General features: G+C 40.8%; 1 protein-coding gene across 6 annotated transcripts in view; it reads right to left on the reverse strand.

Annotated features, from left to right (window-relative positions):
* The window catches only part of LOC132403024 (1-phosphatidylinositol 4,5-bisphosphate phosphodiesterase beta-4), a 542,946-nt gene that overhangs the window by 61,571 nt on the left and 460,664 nt on the right, over positions 1-20,711 (reverse strand). For all 6 annotated transcript variants that reach the window (XM_059986236.1, XM_059986232.1, XM_059986233.1 and 3 more), the window contains 2 exons: positions 10,296-10,411; positions 3,476-3,551 (listed from right to left, as the gene is read on the reverse strand). In XM_059986236.1, the coding sequence (XP_059842219.1) occupies positions 3,476-3,551; positions 10,296-10,411 (192 nt within the window). The remainder of the gene's footprint in view (positions 1-3,475; positions 3,552-10,295; positions 10,412-20,711) is intronic.

A 20,711-nucleotide genomic window follows, 5' to 3' on the forward strand; every position in this document is an offset into this window, starting at 1 on the left:
AAATATCATCGTTCACGTACCATTTCAACTGAAGTAGATCCACATTCAGTGGCCACTTTATTAGGTCATCTGCTCATTAGTGCAAATATCTAATCAGTCAATCATGTGGCAGCAACTCAATGCATAAAGAATGCAGGCAGGGTCAAGAGGTTAAGTTGTTCAGATCAAACATCAAAATAGGAAAGAAATGTGATCTATGTGAACGACTCTGGAATGATTGTTGGTGCCAGACTGGGTGGTTTGAGTATCTCTACAACAGTCTCTAGAGTTTGCAGAGAAATGTGCGAGAAACAAAAAAAAAACATCCAATGAACAACAGTTCTGTGGGTGAAAATGCTTTGTTAGTGAGAGGGGTCAGAGGGGAATGGACAGGCTGGTTCAAGCTTACAGAAAGACAACAGTAACTGAGATAGCCATGTATTACAACAGGGGTGTGCAGAGGAGCATCTCTGAATGCACAACACATTGAACCTTGAAATGGATACGCTATAGCAGCAGAAGACCATGAACATACTCAGGTACATTCAGTAGCCACTTCATTGGGTACCCACTGAATATATAAAAATGCTAGGGTGCCTGTTGGAATCACCGACTTACACCATATTCACTTAGATATAACACTGTGCTTTGGAGTACTATATGACAGAATTGCTTTTGGCAGATTTTAAGTAGGCACAGACAAACAATTTTCTATTTTACACCCATTTTTCACAGGGCAAATATTCTGATGAAGATTTATGTGGGTGCAGGTAGTGGGAGCAAAAATAACAGGAATATTCTCCAATAAACCACAGGAATGCAAGGTGGCAAGCTATCTACAACTTTTTCTGCTGAATAGGCAGTAGTGGATTGCCAGTTCTACAGAGCAGCTACAGAGAGTGTAATTGAATAAAATAATAAAATTAATCTGGTTTGTTATTGTCAGATGCATGGAGATGCTTAGGAAATCTTGCCTAGCACATTGCTCATACAACTCCACCATGGACATTGGCCAGCCGGCTGTGAAAGGACAGGGGCTGTCCACGGGGTTAACAAACAGTTCCCATAAAAACCCAGAGCTACACAAATGCCAAGGAAACGAAGGATACTAGGAAGACTGGCTACATGTGGGGACAACTTGAAAGACTTGCCCAGGACAGGTGACTCTGGAGAGCTGTCAGTGGCCCATGCCCCAGTAAGGGTGATGGGCTTAAGAAGGATACTGATGAAAGCATTACAGCAGTGTATTGAGGTAATAAAAGGTAAAACAATAGTACAGGGCAGAATGAAGTGTGACAGGTGCAGAGAAAGTGAAGTGCAGGTAGACAGTAAGGTGCAAGGCCATGATGAGGTACATTACAAGGTCAAGTGTCTATCTTATTGTACGAGGCAGATGTTCAATCATCTTATAAGAGTGGGACAGAAGTAGGCTTGAGCCTAGCAATACATGCTTACAGCTCAATATTTATCATATCAAAATCAGTTCTGACCCAAAACATTTATCATGCATGTAATGCTGTCCATTTGTGGTACGCTGAAATTCAGTTCTATTTCTGCTCCTATATCAAACGGTTCTAATGACAGAACTCGAATATCCTAAAGACTCTCCCTCTCAAAGTGAACTGACTGACCAAGTACCCAGGTTAATGAAAGCCATGGTGAAGAACATGAAGACTTATTCAGGTTCTTGCTGGAGTAGGGTAAATGTGCAAGTAAAATCAAAAAGCAACCCGGTCCATTTTGCATTAGAAAGACAGTTGTATACTGCCCTAATTAAACAATCAGGACTTTTTTTTAAAATGAAGAATAAACATTTGTGCGTATGTTCAGTAAATGATCCCACATATTTTATATCAACAGACTTATAAGCATGTTTCTTGCATGATAAGAATAGATCTTGTCGTTTTCTGATTTGCCAGACTTCTTTATAGTCAGAGTAACCTGCTGATGTTAATTGGTAAAATAACTAAGCCTGCAGGTACATATTTTTCAGATATCTAACAGCAGTATTATTACAGCTTAGTTAGGTCAATCAAAAAGATTAAAACACCTTCTTTAGTGCAGTTCAGATTTCTATGAATTTCAGTGCATGATAAATCATCAGCTTCAATTTTTACCCTCCAGAGATAGAAAGTGGATCTAGAATATGGAATTTGCTGTTGGCAATTTTAACCATTAACTTCTCTTTGTCATATAATGCAGTAACAAGTGACTTTTTTCCCTAAAAGCAAGAGAAGTCCAAATGCAAAATACATAAACTTAAACCTTATAGCCTTTCCATAGAATAAAACAAAATGTTTGTAATAACAAAACTAAGTGAGAAGCTTTTAAAAGCCAGCAGAAAGTAATTAAAAAAGCAATAAGCAGAGCAAAGCTGAAATATGAAGAAACTTATGATATTGAAGAAAATATCAAAAGTTTTTTCAGATATACTGTATAAAGAGTAAAAATAGTCAAGAGTGGACAGTGGACCACTGGAAAATAACACTGAAGCAGTAGTAATGGGGAACAATTAAATGGTGGACCAACTGAAAAAATATTCTGCATTAACCTTCACCTTGGAAGACCTTAACAGCATGCCAGAAATTTGACTCCCCCTTTCCATCTTCCTCAATTTAGGTTTTTTAATATTCAATAGCTTTCAATGAGATCAGCCCCATTCTTCTAAATTCAAGTGAATGCAGGTCCAGATCCATCAAACTCTCCTCATAAGTTAACTCTTTCATTCCTGGAATTATTCTTGTGAACCTCCTCTGAATCCTCACATTCTTAGATAAGGGGCCCTAAATTGCTCACAATACTCCACGTGCAGTCTGACCAATGCCTTATAAAACCTCAGCATCAGAGAGCGTCCAGAGGACACTTACAAGAATGATTCTGAGAATGGAGGTTTTAACACATGGGAAGCCTTCGATGGCTCCGAACCTGTACTTGCTGGAGTTTAGGAAGAATGCAGAGGGATCTCACTGAATCTTATTGAACACTGAAAGATACAGTAGACATGGAGAGAATGTTTCCAACAGTAGAAGAGTCTAGGAACAGCGCAACAGTCTCTGAGTAAAAGAGATGTCCCTTTATAACAGAAATCAGGAGGAATTTCTTTAGTGAGACATGGTGAATCTGTGGAATTCATTACAACAGATAGCTATGGAGGCTAAGTTATTGTGTATATTTAAAGTGGAGATTGATAGGTTCTTGATTAGTTAGGGCATCAAAGTTATGGGAAGAAAGCAGGAGAATGGGGTTAAGAGGGATAATAAATCAGCCATGATGCAATGGCAGAGCAGACAATGGGTCAAACGGCTTAATTCTGCTCCTCTGCCTTATGATTACATGCACATTTGGATCTTTATAATGCATGATTGGTTCTTGACTTACTGATGGAATACTTATGGTCCATGCAAATTGAGTTCTTATCTACATTTCAATTTATTCTCCTTCATTACGTATAAAACGCACTTTCAATCTACTAATTTAAAATTCAATATTGCACTACCTTTAATTTGTGGTCTGAAGATAAGGTTTCTATTTTGACCTCGGTTTCTTTCTTCAAATCAACACAATTATTTTCTCTGAAAAATAAGGAAATAAAGTTAATAATAATAAACTTCATATCCTTTTCCATCTGAATCTAAATGCACTGGCTTATCTCAAGTGCATATCAAAAAGCAGTATTATATACAAAGTTCAGAAACACAATAGTCAAGGTATTTAATTGTGTCTGAAAGGTAACAATGCAGTTTCATTTGCGAGAACAATACTGTTAAAAATACTAACAAATATGGCCTATTCAATAGATCCTTGTGTGCTTCAAAACAAATCAGGGAAGGCCAGGTGTAAATTCAGATCACAAGGTGGGAATGTAGAATGGTCGAACGTCAGGTCAGTGGCAATAAGTTATGGTGGAGGGAGGCAGAGGCTGGATATCTTGAGAAAAAATTGTGGCAAAAAAGTGACAATTCTTGTTCACTGACAACCTAAGCATTTAAGATATTGGAAAAGATTTGTAGCTGGGCTTGAGGATGCTGTTGATGAGTGGCTCACCAAGCTGGCTTGCTAGCTAAGTAACATCATCCCACCTCAGCGTCAAGTCGTCAGTCCTGATCCAAGAGCCAATTCATACCTGATCACATGCATCAATCAACGTGGATGATGTTAATCCTACATAAGGGTTGACTAACACAGCCCAGACAACAATTAGCACCTAATCAGATTTTAATGAACCAATCATGGATTACATAATCGGTAACCAACAGAAATGTCACATATACCCATACATACACACACAAATGGACTAATCACAGGACACTGTAGATCATGTAGATCATCAACATTTCATTCCAAGTTGCCTAGCTGGTTAACGAAACATCTGCAAGCCAACGAGCCAGCTCAGCGAGTCACCTAACAAAAACAGTTTAAGCATTTTTAATTATCTATGTCCCATGCAATGATACTATTTAAAAGTCAAACTAGCACTGCATTTCTTACAGTTCTCTGCAGCCTACTTATTCCAGAACTTACTCACATTGAAGTTTGAGTGTTCCTTGCATCTTCAGAGACTTTTCTGCACATTACTTAATTCCAATGTGCACTATAAATTCCTCATGTTAGAAGAAATGAAGATAAGACTATACATGTTTTTATACAATAAAAAGGAAGGACTCATTATCCAAAATGCTATCTACCTATTTCACGGAGACCTATGTCTAAGCAATGTAAATTTCATCATGACAGTTCTGAGACATGCAACTTTTTAAATATAGTCTCAAACTTGTCTTGCATAGGCTTCTCCACAATGACAGTCACAGCCACACAATGTATTTTGGTGATGATCTGGGAATGACTGAGCAATTGGCAATGTACTCAAGTTCTGTGACATTGCTTTGACGCTTACAGTAGCAGTAAGTGTGATAGTCCCATTTTAATACTAGGGCTCTGCTCTGATTGCTAGAGATGGTTGATGGCCAAATGGCGCATTGACGTGAAGAATGTGTGAGGTGGATGGTAATGTGTGAGGTTGTGCAATTAGATCCTTGAATTCTTCGCTTGCAGACCTCAGTCAGCTTGGATTTGCAAAAAGATCCCTCCACAATCTCCATCAGCACAGGAGCACCACAGGGATGTGTGCTTAGACCCCTGCTCTACTCGCTTTACATGTATGACTGGGTGGCCATGTACAGCTCCAACACCATATACAAGTTTGCTGATGTGGGGGGGCTGTATCAAAGGTAGTGATGAATCAGCATACAGGAGGGAGACTGAAAATCTGGCTGAGTGGTGTCATAATAACTTCTCACCCAATGTTAATAAGACCAAGGAACTGTAGACTTCAGGAGAGGGAAACCAGAGGTCAATAAGCCAGTAATCATCGGAGGATCAGAGGTAGAGAGGGCCAGTAACTTTAAATTCCTGGGAGTCACTGTCTCTGTCTGAAGTCCTGTCCTGGACCCATCATATAATTGGAAAGAAAGCACAACAGCACCTCTATTTCCTCAGGAGTCTACGAAGATTCGATATGTCATCAAAAACCTTCGCAAACTTCTATAGAGGTGCAGTGGAAAATGTGCTGCCTGGCTACATTACGGCTGGTATGGGAACACCAATACCTTTGAGCAGAAAATCCTACAAAAGATAGTAGATTTGGCTCAGTACATCATGGATAAAGATCTCCCAACCGTTAAGCACATCGACATGAAATGTTGCTGTAGAAAAGTAGCACCCATCATCAAAGATCCTCACCACCCAGGCCGCGCTCTTTCCTCACTGCTGTCATTGGGTAGAAGGTACAAGAACTTCAGGACTTGTGCCACAAGATTCAAAACCAGCTACTACCCTTCAACCAACAGGCGCTTGAATATTCCTAGTATTCCCACAACTGACAATCTCACTTTAAGGACCCTTTATCTTGTTATTTCATGCTCTCATTATTCATTGCTATTTATTTATATCTGCATTTGCACATTGTCTTCATTGATCCTGTTTATAGTTACTGTTCTATCAATTTGCTAAGCTGCCCATTGAAAAAGGATCTCAATGTTGTATGTGGTGACAGGTATGTACTCTGATAATTAATTTTACGTTGAACTTTTTGATTTTGAAGACATTGGGAGATGGTACTCAATGACAATTGCATTGACTTTGATTGTTCATGGGCTTTTAACTTCTTGGAAGACCATAACCTTAGAGGTGCACTCTTTGTATTCACTGCTGTTTCTGCCTTTTCCCACTGACTATTCGTGGCATGTCTGGACAATTTCTATGGTAGACAACCACATCAACCACTCCAAATTATGCCGAAAAATCCGGCTACTACTTTAATTTACTTTTGGTCATATTGGTCAGCAGGCAGCAAATCTCTATAGAATAACGTCCAGCCCTTGGTATCCCAAGACACCACCATAGATGGAGGCTAAGAAGTGTAGCTGACCAGTTTGAACTTATGTTACCACTCACCAGACTGGATCTCATGGTTCTGCAGCAGCTCACAAATGACGGTGTCAAATCCACATATTTATAAAGGTTAGAGCACAACTTTATTTATTTATTGAGATACAGCATGGAATAGGCCCTTCATGTCTCCTGCAACAGGTTAAACTGCTGCAAATGTATTGTGAGTCCACATTCTCCAGTTCAGCCCCTATTTATGCATTACTCTACTCTACCCATCAGTAGTTGAGTGAATTAAAGGGGGAGGTGAGCAAATACTACCACGTCTCATCGCACTGGCCTAACACTCACTGCTACTGGCTGAGGAAGCAGCACTTTGCTTGCAGTAGAGGTTAGTTTTCAGGAAAGATCTGCACACACAGCAATGTAAAAAGGTTTCCCAGATTAGTCCCAACAGAATAAAGGGTACAATAAGAGGCTGTAGTGAGTCACTGGGCCAATTGCCCTCCAGTCAGAGTTAGGACAGGATATGCAGATACAACTTTCACTCAGAACAAGGTCCGACACAACAAATAATCTGCTGGAAGAACACTGTCTCAGGCAGCATCATGGGGAGGATAGGAATTATTGCAGGCTTCCACCCCCAAAATATCAATAATTCTATTCTTTCCACAGAGATGGTTTAAAATGTGAGATTTTTATCCAGCAGTTTTTTTTTGTTGCTCCAGCATCTGCAGTCTCTTGTGTCTCTAATGCTTCAAACTTTGCAGCAAAGGACTCAGATTTTACCCATCCACTGGCACCGACCTCACAGTTCCCACACTCTACACCTCCTGTTTCTACCTGCTTCCCAGGATCCATAAACCTGTGCAGGTAGACCTATTGTTTCTGTTTGTTCCTGCCCCACTGAACTCATATCTGCATACCTCAACTTGGTTTTATTCCCCCTGGCTCAGTCCCTTCCCACCAACATCCGTGACACTCACATGCTCTTGATCTTTTCAATGTCTTCATGTTCCCTGGCCCTGGTCGTCTGACTTTCACTATGGATGACCAGTCCCTAAACATGTCACCCCACCCTCCAGCCCCATCAGGAAGGCCTCAAAGCTCTCCACTACTTTCTGGACATCAGACCCAACTAGTTCCCCTCCACCACCACTCTCCTCCATCTGGTGGAACTGGTCCTCACTCTAAATAATTTCTCCTTCAGCTCATCCCACTTCCTCCAAACAAAAGGTGTAGCCATGGGCCCTCACATGGGTCCCAGCTATGCCAGCCTTTTTGTCAGCTACGTGGAGCAGTCTATGTTCAAAGCCAACACTGGTATCACTCCCCAACTTTTCCTCTACTAAGCTACATCCACCTCACCAGGGAGAGGGTTCCTCTCATCGTCACCTGCCAATCCTACAAAAAGAATCCACCACCAAGCTCATCTTTTCCTCCTGAACATCACCCCCCCCCCCCCCCCACGCCCTGCATCCACATCACCAAGGATCTCACGTGGTTTGTACACACCAACTGTGTGGTGAAAAAGGCACAACAGCACCTCTTTCACCTCAGATGGTTGAAGAAGTTTGGTATGGGCCCCCAAATCCAAAGAACTTTCTACAGGGGCACAACTGAGATCAGCCTGACTGACTGTATCACTGCCTGCTAAGGGAACTGTACCTCCCTTAATTGCAGGATTCTGCAGAGAGTGGTGCGGACAGCCCAGTGCATCAGTAGTTGTGAACTTCCCATGAATGAGGGCTCTTACATGGAGAGGTGTGAAAAAAGGGCCTGTAGGATCATTGGGGACCCGAGTCACCCCAACCACAATCTATCCCAGCTGCTACCATCCGGGAAACGGTACCGCAGCATAAAAACCAGGACCAACAGGCTCATCCACCAGGCCATCAGACTGATGAACTCACACTGATTTGAGTGTATGCTATATTACATTGACTGGCTATAAAAGGTAGAGGATAGCAATGGAAGGGTGCCATTCTGACAGGAAGATTGTGACTAGTGGTGTTCCATAAGGAGTGATGCTGAAACCACTGCTGTTTGTAATAAAAGTAACTGATTTGTTTTTAAAGGAAAATGATGAAAGGTCTTGGCCTAAAATGTCAACTCTTTATAGCTTTCCATAGATGTTGCCTGACCTGCTGAATTCCTCTAGCATTTTGTGTGTTACTCTGGATGTCCAACATCTGCAGAACCTTATGTTTACTAAGCAGTTTTATTTTTCCACATACAGATTGGTAGGTGCTTGTAATGCGCTGCCAGGGGAGGGGTAGAAGTAGATTTGTTTGCTCTCTGCTCCCTGAGGCGGAGTTGGGGAAAATCCCGATGTGTCAACTCATCGCTGACCGTTCTCCTTGGTGAGTAAGGGAGGGGTAGGGCTGCTCTGATGTGACACCGGAGGTGCTAGCTCAGGAGTTACAGGGAAGAAGGGAAGCCCTTCACCTTCTGGGATAAGAAAGCCACAGAGACAATTAATGCAGCAACTTGTGGGAGAGGCATGTATTAGATATAATAGCCTGGTCCTCCCCTAAGGATGTAAAAACCTAATTTATTTGACATGTTGTGAAAATCAAATCCTATCACAAATACATACCTTAATTAACCATTACAATCTGCATATAGTCTGGTCACATGTTAACCATACACTGACATGTGTAGCCACATAATCCTCCATTGCATCCTCCGCAGACATTAGTTATACCTCAGAGAGCACTTCAGCATCTGGGATATTTGAGCCCCAAGGGAATACATGAGACTCTCAGCAGGAAATGAGCTGCTCTAAGACTGTTATAGACTTCTAATGCAGGCAAACGTCCCAAGGAAGAGGACATGATGTAGGAAATGCATTTCGAACTGCAGTAAGATATGGAGATTGCAAATAGTGTTTCTAAGACTCTTATTTCTATTACCCAGAGGTAACTTAGGTTGGACAAAGGTAAGATCAGGGATGTTCTGGGTGGGGGCGTGCGGGGCAGCTGCACTTGTACTTTACTACTGATTGAACAGGTGAATGGAAAATCATAATACCTGAACCACTTTGTTGAAATCTGGATGAAAATACCACCTAAAGCAGTTACGACCTATACTCATGTAAAATTGCTGTTAACCTGAGGATATGGAAGACTTTGTTTATCCATATTCTGTATATTAATACAAACATCCAACAGAAATCTAAATAAAATAATTCAACAGATTATATAAATTACGATGGTCTCATACTGAAAAGAATCCTGTTTGAGCTAAGCCAACATCCCAGTTCTAGCTCAGCATACATTTTGTATACCATGACCAAGTATAAGATCACTTCTAATGCATCAGTTAACACAAATGGTGCAATATACTTTTCCCCAGAAATCTTAAGCACAGGCCAAAGATATGCAAATAACTTCCATCAAAATCACAGCATGAGATAAAACTCTAAATGGGATTATTCTTTCAGATGTTCCACAGAGTCTGCATTGTAGATCATTTGCTGCAACTGTGTTTATGCTTCTCAAAAAATAATTTCCACTTCTCTCTATCTAACCATGGCAGCATGGTTTCATTAGTTTCTTCCCGACGGGTATCTTGCATGCTATCAAGACCAATATGCTGCTGGCACTTTTCAAAGGGTCTGCTGTTTATGGGCAATGCAGGACTGTTTCAGATTAATCTGAATAGAGGGCATAGTAAGCAGCTGGAGAGATAAAATGCACGAAACTGCTCTAAGTTCTCCATGCTATATTCAATCCTTAACAGTTGCTGCAGCATCTGGGAGATAATCCTTTGGATTAAATTCATAAATAGCATGTGCCCTGTTCTTCTTCACTTCAGCTGCTTCCCTCAGCATATAAAATGCAGAGCTGCTTGGTTACATAAGTACAAGATATCTTCTGTGTCGTGTACGCACTTACTGAAGAATATCATTTCATTAAGCTCCTTACCCCTTTTTCTTGATTGCCTTTTCTAAGTTCTTTTCTTGGGTTAATTTCTCCTTGTCATGCTGCGCCACCAGCTTGTCCACTTGCGTACAATGTGATTTCTGAGTGGCACTATGTTCCTGGAATAAAAATAGTCTCAAATGAACAAAAATCAAACCAAGAATTGAAACTAAATGATTTCAACATTTTAATATTAAAAAGTGTTCAGTAACATGCTGAAAGAACTGATACACACCTATATAATGAATTGCTTTAGATTTATGGTTGTGAAAACCTAAATGTACAGAGCACTGATCTGTGTATATATTTCAATTTGACCACAAGATATAGGAGAAGAACTAGGCCATTTGGCCCATCAAGTCTGCTCCACCATTTCATCATGGCTGATCCAATTTTCCTCTCAGCCTCAATTTTCTGCCTTCTCCCCATATCCCTTCATGCCCTGCTAATCAAGAATTTATCAGTCTCTGCATTAAATGTACATAAAGGCTTGGCCTCCACATCTGGCTAAAGAAATTCCTCCTCATCTCCATTCTAAAAGCACACCCTTCTATTTCTGAGGCTGTGTCCCCTGGCCTTAGACTCTCCCACCATTTTAAATATCCCCTCTATCAAGGCCTCTCACCATGCGATGGGTTTCACTGAAGTCATCCTTATTCTTTTGAATTCCACTGAATGCAGACCCAGAGACATCTATTGCTCTAATATTCTCAAATGCCATATATTTTACATTAAACATAGAAAACCTACAGCACAATACAGGCCCCTTTCAGCCCACAAATCTGTGCCGAACATGTCCTTACCTGAGAAATTACCTAGGGTCACCCATAGCCCTCTATTTTTCTGAGCTCCATATACCTGGCCAAGAGTCTCTTAAAAGACCCTATTGTATCTGCCTCCACCACCGTCGCTGGCAGCCCATTCCACGCACTCACCACCCTCCGCATAAAAACTTACCCCTGATATCTCCTGATAAATGCTGAGATTTTAAAAAGATCCCTCATAAAGTGAAAGCATTTTCTAAAATATCTTTTCTAGTTAGCACTATGCTGGGTTTTCTATATCATGCTCTCATCCCCAAGTCAATGGAACTGAAGATGGAAAGGGGCGTACAAAGGACAACCAACATCAGAGTGGTTATCTATCACCATCACCAAAGACAATTATTCTTACTCAAAATAATTAAATCTGGGCAATTAAAGTTCAAAGTTCAAAATGCACTTATGATCAAAGTATGTATACTATATACAACCTTGAGATTCGTCTCCTTACAGGCAGTCACAAAACAAAGAAACCCAATAGAACCCATTAAAAAGGTAAGACTGTCAAACACCCAATGTGCAAAAAAAAACCCAAATCATGCAAGCAATAAAAGTAAGCAAATAACTTTGAGAACTGAAGTTCACAAAAGTGAGTCCACAGCCACAAAGCCAGTCACAGCCAGTCCAGGAGCCTGTTATTTGTAGGCCGCAGCCTCAGTTCAGCACTGAGGCGAGGAAACCTCACAGAGCAGCGAGCTAGACACCGGACCATTCCTCTCCTCCAGCCCCAAGACTCTGACTTTTTCAATCTGGCATGGTGCTTAAAGTGGCCAAACAGCAGGTCATTCCTGGCCCTTTGACCTGGGCCACCCTGCCTCAATTCACCCCATACACACCACACCACAATCGTCCTGCACATGCGAGACTTGAGTTCACACTGCAAAAATGCCAGGTTCTACAGGCAGTTCAAAAACTCAGCTCCAAAAGGGAAGTTACAGGCTATTGATTGCAGTGATCATTTCCAAGAGAAAGTGTGAATAATAAAGTAGGTAATAGTTGTGCTTGCTGCCAGCATGTCGTCACTGTGCTTCGCCTGCGCAATCTTAAACCAAAATTAAATATAAATATTTACCAATGCATCCCCATTGAATAATTGCAACTCACAAACAGGATACAATTCAAAACAGTTTAAAAAGAATCCTTCCTTCATTTAGTGTTCAAAGTAAATTTATTATCAAAGTACATACATGTCAGCACGTACAATCCTGAGATTTGTTTTCTTGCGGGCATACTCAGTAAATCAAAGAACCATAATAGAATCAATGAAAGATCACACCTAGCAGGGTGGACAAACAACCAATGTACAAAAGACAGCGAACGGTACAAATATCAAAGAAAAAAGAAATAACAGTATGTACAAATTAGCAATAAATAGAGAACGTGTGATGAAGAATCCTCAAAAAGAAGTCCAGAATCAGAATCAGGTTTAATATCACCGCCGTATGTCATGAAATTTATTGTTGTGCCGCAGCAGTACATTGCAAAACATAATAATAAAAACTAAATCACAGTAAGTATATTTTTTTTAATTAAATTAAATAAATCATGCAAAAAGAGTAAAAAAAAAGGAGTGAGGTATTACTCAAGTTCAATATCCATTCGGAAATTGGAAAATTGGATGGTAGAAGGGAAGAAGCTATTTCTGAATTGTTGAGTGTGTGCCTCCAGGTTCCTGTACCTCCTTCCTGATGGCAGCAATGAGGAAAAAGGCACGCCTTGGGTGGTGAGGGTCCTGAATGAGACATTGCTCCTTGAAAATGTCTTGGACGTTGGGGAGGCTGGTGCCCGTGATGGAGCTGACCTGAGTTCCTAACTTTCTGCAGTTTATTTTGAACCTCTGCAGAGGCCCCTGCTCTATACTGGACAGTGATGCCGCCGTGTGAATGCTCTCCACGGTACATCTGCAGGAATTTGCACTTGGCTTTGGTGCCACACCAAATCTCCTCAAACTCCCAATGAAATATCACCACTGCCTTGCCTTCTTTATAACTGTATTGTTATGTTGGGACCAGGATATAGTCTTAGAGGTACTGACACGTAGGAACTTGAAATTGCTCACCCTTCCAATTCTGATCCCTCAATGAGGACTGGTGTATATTCCCTCATCTTACCCTTTCTGAAGTTCACAATCAATACTTTGGTCTTACTGATGTTGAGTGCAAGGTTGTTGCTACAACAGCACTCAACCAGCTGATCTATCTCACTCTTGTATGCCTTCTCATCACCATTTAAAAGCTTGCCAAATATAGCTGTGTCATCATCAAATTTATAGATGGCATTTGCACTGTGCCTAGCCACACAGTCATAGGTATAGAGAGAGTAAAGAAATGGGCTAAGCACACATCCCTGAGGTGCGCCAGTGTTGATTATCAGTGAGGTGGAGATGTCAGTCCTGATTTGCACAGACTGTGGTCTCCTGGTGAGGAAGTCAAGGATCCAGTTGCAGAGGGAGGTACAGAAGCCCAGGCTTTGGAGCTTTTTGAACCGAGCTGTACGAATGATTGTCTTAAATGCTGAGGTTTAGTCAATAAATAATTGCCTAGCTTAAGTATTAGCATTGTACAGATGATCCAAATTTGCTGATGATACAACCATTGTTGGTAGAATCTCCAATCCTGTACGAGAGGGCATACAGGAGTGAAGAGCCAATGAGATCACATCTACTGTAAACCTTTTGTGGTGATAGTAGGCGAATTGCAGTGAGTCCTGGTCCTTACTTAGGCAGAAGTTGATTCTAGCCATAACTAACCTCTTCATTACTTCATTACTGTAGATGTGAGTGCTACTGGACAATCATCGTTAAGGCAGCTCACCTTGCTTTTCTTGGGCAGTGGTATGACTGTTGCCCTTTTGAAGCAGGTGGGAACTTCTGACTGTAGTGAAATGTCTCTGAACACATCTGCCAGTTGGTTGTCACAGGTTTTCAGAGCCCTACAAGGGTACACCAAGTTGCCTTGCAAGGGTTCACCTCCTAAAGGACATTCTGACTTCAGTCAGCAAGGCAGGAATCACAGACTCACACCTGAGGAACTACAGGTATCCTCATAGCTGTAGTTTCATTCCCCCTTTCAAAACATGCATAAAAGGAGTTGAGTTCATCTGGGAGTGAAGCATCCATCATTATGGTCCATAGGTTGTGGGAATAGTTCAGAGACGGGGCAAGTGAAGTTAGCCTCACTGGTTCAAAAACCCAATGGCTGAGAGGTAATAACTCTTCTTGAACCTGGTGGTGGTGAGACCTGAGGCTCCTGTGCCTTCATCTTGCTGAAGCAACAGGATGAGAGCATGAGCAGGGTGGTGGGGGTCCCTGAAGATAGATGCTGCATTCTGCTGTGTATATGTGCTCAATGATGGCGAGAGCTTAACCCGTGATGGACTCGGCCATACCCATTACTTTTTCCATTCAAGGGCATTGGTGTTTCCATATTAGGCTCCAATACAACCAGTCAATGTACTCTCCACCACACATCCACAGAAGTTTTTCAGAGTTTTATATGTCATGCCGAATCTTCGCAAACTCTCAGGAAGATGAGGCTCTGCTGTGCTTTTTGCATAATTGCACTTGTGTGCTGGACCCAGGACATTTCCTCTAAAACGCTAACATGGAGGAATTTAAAATTGTTAAACTGCTCCACCTCTGATCCCCCGCAGTGAGAACTGGCTCATGGATCTCCTGAAGTCAATAATCAGCTCCTTGGTCTTGCTAACATTAGGAGAGAGGTTGTTGTCATGGTATTGCTGAGGCAGATTTTCAATCTCGCTCCTATGTGCTAATTTGTCACCACCTTTGATTGGGTCAACGACCTGTAATTTGTCTGTAATCTGTATACAGTGGGAATCAGTCTGAATGAGTCAGCAGTCACGACACATTGTTTTAATTAGTGCCTTAAAATATAGGTCAGGTGTAGTGAACCTTTTTGAGAGCAAGTACTCAAAGTGGTGATAATCTAAAACGTTGCCTTGCATACAATGGGAGTTTTCAGCAAAGATGATCATAGATTAATGAATTTGCAACTACAGCAATTTTTTAAAGGAGAAAGGAGTCCTGTTGTCTATTTATATGTATTCGTTGTTTTACTAAGAATAAAATTACAACAGAGGCAGATTGAAATAAATAAAGCATTTTAGAAAACATGCTCAAAAACTATTAATACGTAAAATTATTTTTAAAATTGAAAAATTTTCAATTTATGTTTTCTTTATTGAAAATTGTCTAAAAGTTTTGCTATTATACCACATATATAGCATAATAAATTCAAAAATAAAATTATAAGCTTTGGTACATATTCATAAAAGATCAAGAAATGGAAAATAAAGACATTTTTCTCTCACTAAGACTTTTGCTGCTGCACTAGTGATGACCAATATTCTATAACTAGTTTGTATTTCATTATTTTGAGAGTAATGTCCATTGTATTTCTTTCACCACTAGGTTTACGGCTATAATTACACTTGACCAATTTCATCACTGAAAACAATGACTCACGTGATATGTCAATGGAAATACTGGTAATGTGGCCACTGCAAGATCTCTCTGAGAGTTAAAAGTTTCAGGAATGGATTTCCAGAGTTTCAGAATCTGGATTTTTATGTTTTGATCCAGTCACTAACCAATCTCTTTCAATATTTTCTAGTGCAGCTCTTAATTCAACAGGCTGACAAAATTTTGCCCAAAACTGAGCTGCTTTGCAAATCAATCAAGTACATTTCAAGATTGTCCACATTAATCCACTGCAACACTTCCAAAACAGATTGTCTCGTGTTACACTGTCTTCATATTTAATCAATTTTGCAGTTTCTTCAAATGACCTGAACTTAGTGAATTGTAAAGAAAACTGTCCAATAGTCGAACCAATGATGGTCAAATTTGGGACTAGGAAATATTTAAAAGTGCCATTTTTGGCATCATGTTTAAAAGCCTTGGAAATCAAACTTTAAGTATTTAATGCCGAAAATGTCATTTTTACCTATTTTCCAAACTTAATAACATGACATATATTGAAATTCCTGAACAAAAAGATACTCAGAGCCTTTTGACTATCAGTGGTTCAACTAGGAAATGTCAGCCTGATAGAGATACCCACATGATGTGTTGCCTCCCGGGTGCCAGGGGTAGAAAAAGGGAGGAGGTCCTGAAGAGAGAATTCAGGGCGATAGGTAGGAATCTGAAAGCTAGGACCTCTAGGGTAGTAATCTCAGGACTGCTGCCTGTGCCACGTGCTAGCGAGTGCAAGAATATCATGATCAGACATATTAATGTGTGGCTGAGAGACTGGGGTAGGGGGCAGGGATTTAGATTCCTGGATCACTGGGGCCTCTTCTGGAGGAGGTACGACCTGTACAAAAAGGCCAGGTTACACCTGAACCCAAAGAGGTCCAATATCCTAGCAGGCACATTTAATAGAGCTGTTAGGGAGGGTTCAAACTAATTCAGCACGGGAATGGGAACCGGAGTGATAGGGCTGAGGAAGGGGAAAACAGAAATAAATCAAAGATAGCATGCAACAGAGATTATAGAAAGATCAGGCAGGAGATTAGGCTTAATCAAAGCCAGTGGCATGAGCTAAAGGGCAAAAGAGGCATGGTGCAGTTAAAAAAAAACGAACACTGGACTGAGAGTGTTGTATTTGAATGCACACAGCAAAAGGAATAAAATGGACAATCCTGAAATTCAGCTACAGATTTGCAAATATGACATTGTGGCCATCTCTGAAATTTGGCTAAAGGGTGGCTGCCATTGGGAGCTGAACGTCCAAGGACGTACAGTGTATCGGAAAGATAGGTTAGTAGGCAGAGGGGGTGGTGTGACCCTGTGTATAAGAAATAATATTAAATAATTGGAAAGAGATGACATAGGATTGGAAGGGGTAGAGTCTCCATGGGTTAAGAGATGGTAAGGGTAAAAGACCCTAAAGGCAGTTGTATACAGGCATCCAAACAGCAGCCAGGATGTGGATTACAAATTACAGTAGGAGATAGAAAAGGCATGTCAGAAGGGCAATGCCATGATAATCGTTGGGGATTTTAACATGAAAGTGGATTGGGAAAACCAGGCCAGTACTGGACCTCAAGAGAGTGAATTTGTAGAATGTCTAAGGGATGGCTTTTTAGAACAGCTTGTGGTTGAGCCCACTAGGGGATCGGCTGTGCTAGATTGGGTGTTGTGCAATGATCCGGAGGTGGTAAAAGAGCTTAAGGTTAATGAACTCTTAGAGAATAGTGATCACAATATGACCGAGTTCACATTGAAGGAAAAATTAAAATCCAATGTGTTGGTATTTCAGTGGAATAAAGGAAATTACAATTGCATGAGAAGGGAACTGGCCGAAGTTGATTGGAAAGGGACATTTGCAGGAAAGGCAGCAGAGCAGCAATGGCTGGAGTTTCTGTGAAAAATGAGGCGCAAGACAGATATATTCCAAATAAGAAGAAATTTTCAAAGGGAAGGAGGATACTACCATGGCTGACAAGTGAAGTCAGAGTTAGTAGGAAGGTAGAGGATTGGAGAACTTTTAAAAACTTGCAGAAGGAAACTAAGAAGGTCATTCTGAAGGAGAAGCTGGTGACTGATATCAAAGAAGATACTAAAAGCTTTTTTTTAAGTACATAAAGGGTAAAAGAGAGTCGAAGTAGATATAGGACCAATACAAAATGACGCTGGAGATATTGTAATGAGAGATGCAAAGATGGCAGAGGAACTGAATGAGTATTTTGCATCAGTCTTCACAGTGGAACACATCTGCAGTATACTGGACATACAAGACTGTCAGGGAAGTGAAGTTTGTGCAGTGAAAATTACAACTGAGAATTTGCTCAGGAAGCTTAATGGTCTGAGGGTGGATAAATCTCCTGGACCTGATGGAATGCACCCTTGGGTTCCAAAGGGAGTAGCTGGAGAGATTGCAGAGGCATTAATGATGATCTTTCAAAAATCAATAGATTCTGGCATTGTACCAGATGACTGGAAAATTGCAAATGTTACTTCGCTACTTAAGAATAGGTGGGAGGCAGCAGAAAGGAAACTATAGACCTGTGGTTGGGAAGTTGTTGGAATCAATAGTTAGGGATGAGATTACGGTGCACCTGGAGGCACATGACAAGACAGGCCAAAGCCAGCATGGTTTCCTGAAAGGAAAACCCTGCCTGGCTAACCTATTGCAATTCTTTGAGGAAATTACAAGCAGGGTTGACAAAGGAGGTGTAGGAGACGTGGTGTACTTGGATTTTTGGAAGGTCTTTGACAAGGCGCTGCACATATGAGGCTGCTTAACAAGATAACAGCCCATGGAATTACAGGGAAGTTACTAGTGTGGGTGGAGCATTGGCTGATCGGCAGAAAACGAAGAGTGGGAATAAAGGGATCTTATTCTGGCTGGCTGCCGGTTACCAGTGGAGTTCCACAGGGGTCAGTCTTGGGACCGCTGCTTTTTCAATGTATGTCAATGATTGGACTACGGTATTAATGGATTTGTGGCTAAATTTGCCGACAATACAAAGATAGGTGGAGGGGCAGGTAGTGTGAAGGAAACAGAGAGCCTGCAGAGAGACTTGGATAGTTTAGGAGAATGGGCAAAGAAGTGGCAAATGAAATACATTGTTGGAAAGTGTATGGTCATGCACTTTGTGAAAGAAATAAACAGGAAGACTATTATTTAGATGGGGAGAATATTCAAAATGTAGAGATGCTAAGGGACTTGGGAGTCTTTGTGCAAGATGCCCTAAAGGTTAATCTCCAGGTTGAGTCAGTGGTGAAGAAGGCAAATGTGATGTTGGCATTCATTTCCAGAGGTATAGAATATAAGAGCAGAAATGTGATGTTGAGGTTCTATAAAGTACTCGTGAGACCACACTTGTGTGCAGTTTTGGGATCCTTACTTCAGAAAGGCTATACTGACATTGGAGAGGTTTCAAAGAAGATTCACGAGAATGATTCCAGGAATGAAAGGGTTACTGTATGAGAAACGTCTGGTAGCTCTTGGGCTGTATTCCCTGGTGTTCAGAAGAATGAGGGGGAATCTCATAGAAACATTTAGAATATTAAAAGCTCTGAACAGTTTAGATATAGCAAAGTTATTTCCCATGGTAGGGGATTCTAGAACAAGAGGGCACGACTTCAGGATTGAAGGACATCCATTTCGAACTGAGATGCAGAGAAATTACTTTTGTCAGAGGGTGGTGAATCTGTGGAATTTGTTGCCACGAGCAGCTGTGGAGGCCAAGTCATTGGGTGCATTTAAGACAGAGATAGACAGGTTTTTGATTAGCCAGGGCATCAAAGGGTATGGGGAGAAGGCAGGGGAGTGGGGATGACTCGAAGAATTGGATCAGCCCATGACTGAATGGCGGAGCAGAGTCGATGGGCTGAATGGCCTACTTCTGATCCTTTATCTTATGGTCTAACTACTGAACAATTTTCCATAGGTTCTTAATCTCTGTGTAGGAATTCATCACCGAAGGGACCTTTAGCTTCATCTAGAAGGAGGTGCTTAGACAAAAAACACAGAAAGATTGAGATGTGAGGGAGAAATTCTGGAAGTGTGCAATGTAACTCACATCATAACTAGATACCAAAATGATTGTCACAGTGCAAAGAGTGACATTGGCCAGACTGACGTCAGTACTACCGCTTGGAAGAATACCGAAAGGTTAATGTACAGTATCTAATAGCAAATACCACTAATTTCTGGATCTATAGCGTAAGCCAAGTAGTAAATTGAGGTAACTTAAAGCTGACTTTGTATTTCCATAGGTATGATCATTCTTTACTGCTTTCATTTTATCTTCAACTATTAATGCAACTTGAAATTATAATTCTCTCCCAATAGCTGCCAGAGTAAACCTGGATTCTTAAAACTGTTACAATTAAAAAAATAATAAACTTCAAATTAAAATGAACAGACCTTGAGGTGCGCAAGATCAAGCGACTATCCCATAATTATCAGAAAGGCACAAGCTTCTAGGAAGATTTTCCTTCATTACCATTTCAGCTTTGGTTACAAGAATGGGACACTGATAACGATAGTAAGTGAATTGCCATCATCAAACAGATCAAATTATGCAGAGCACAATACGTTAAATCACAATCCATGCAGTGAGTCAGTTAGATAAAGACTCACCATTGGGTACAGCAATTCCAAAGCAAATTGTACTAACTTCAAAAAGCAGATACTCTTGTTTCTCAGCTTACTCACAAACTTATTTTCATGCTGATGTATGGAAAGTCTACCACCAACAGGATAACCAATGTCTAAAAAGGAAACATTCTTTAAAAATAAAAAAATTATCTTTTGTTCATTTATTTACAGCAGTAACTTGGTGAAGTTGGCTTAAAATTATTAATATGTTCTAGGAAAATTGGAATACAATCTGCTCCAATTTATCTTGATCAATTCAGAAAGGAACACAAACCAATCCTCAAAGAGGGATCAGAAATGGAGAGAGTGTGCAATTTCATGTTCCTGGGTGTCAATATTTCTGAGGACTTCACCTGAATGCAACAAATTGATGCAGCTACAAAGAAGGCAAGACAGCGGCTATATTTTATTTGGAGTTTGAGTTTGAGAAGGTTTGGTTTGTCACCTAAAACACTTGAAAACTT

Source organism: Hypanus sabinus, chromosome 12 (assembly GCF_030144855.1).
Source record: "Hypanus sabinus isolate sHypSab1 chromosome 12, sHypSab1.hap1, whole genome shotgun sequence".
NCBI classification, from domain to species: Eukaryota; Metazoa; Chordata; class Chondrichthyes; order Myliobatiformes; family Dasyatidae; genus Hypanus; species Hypanus sabinus.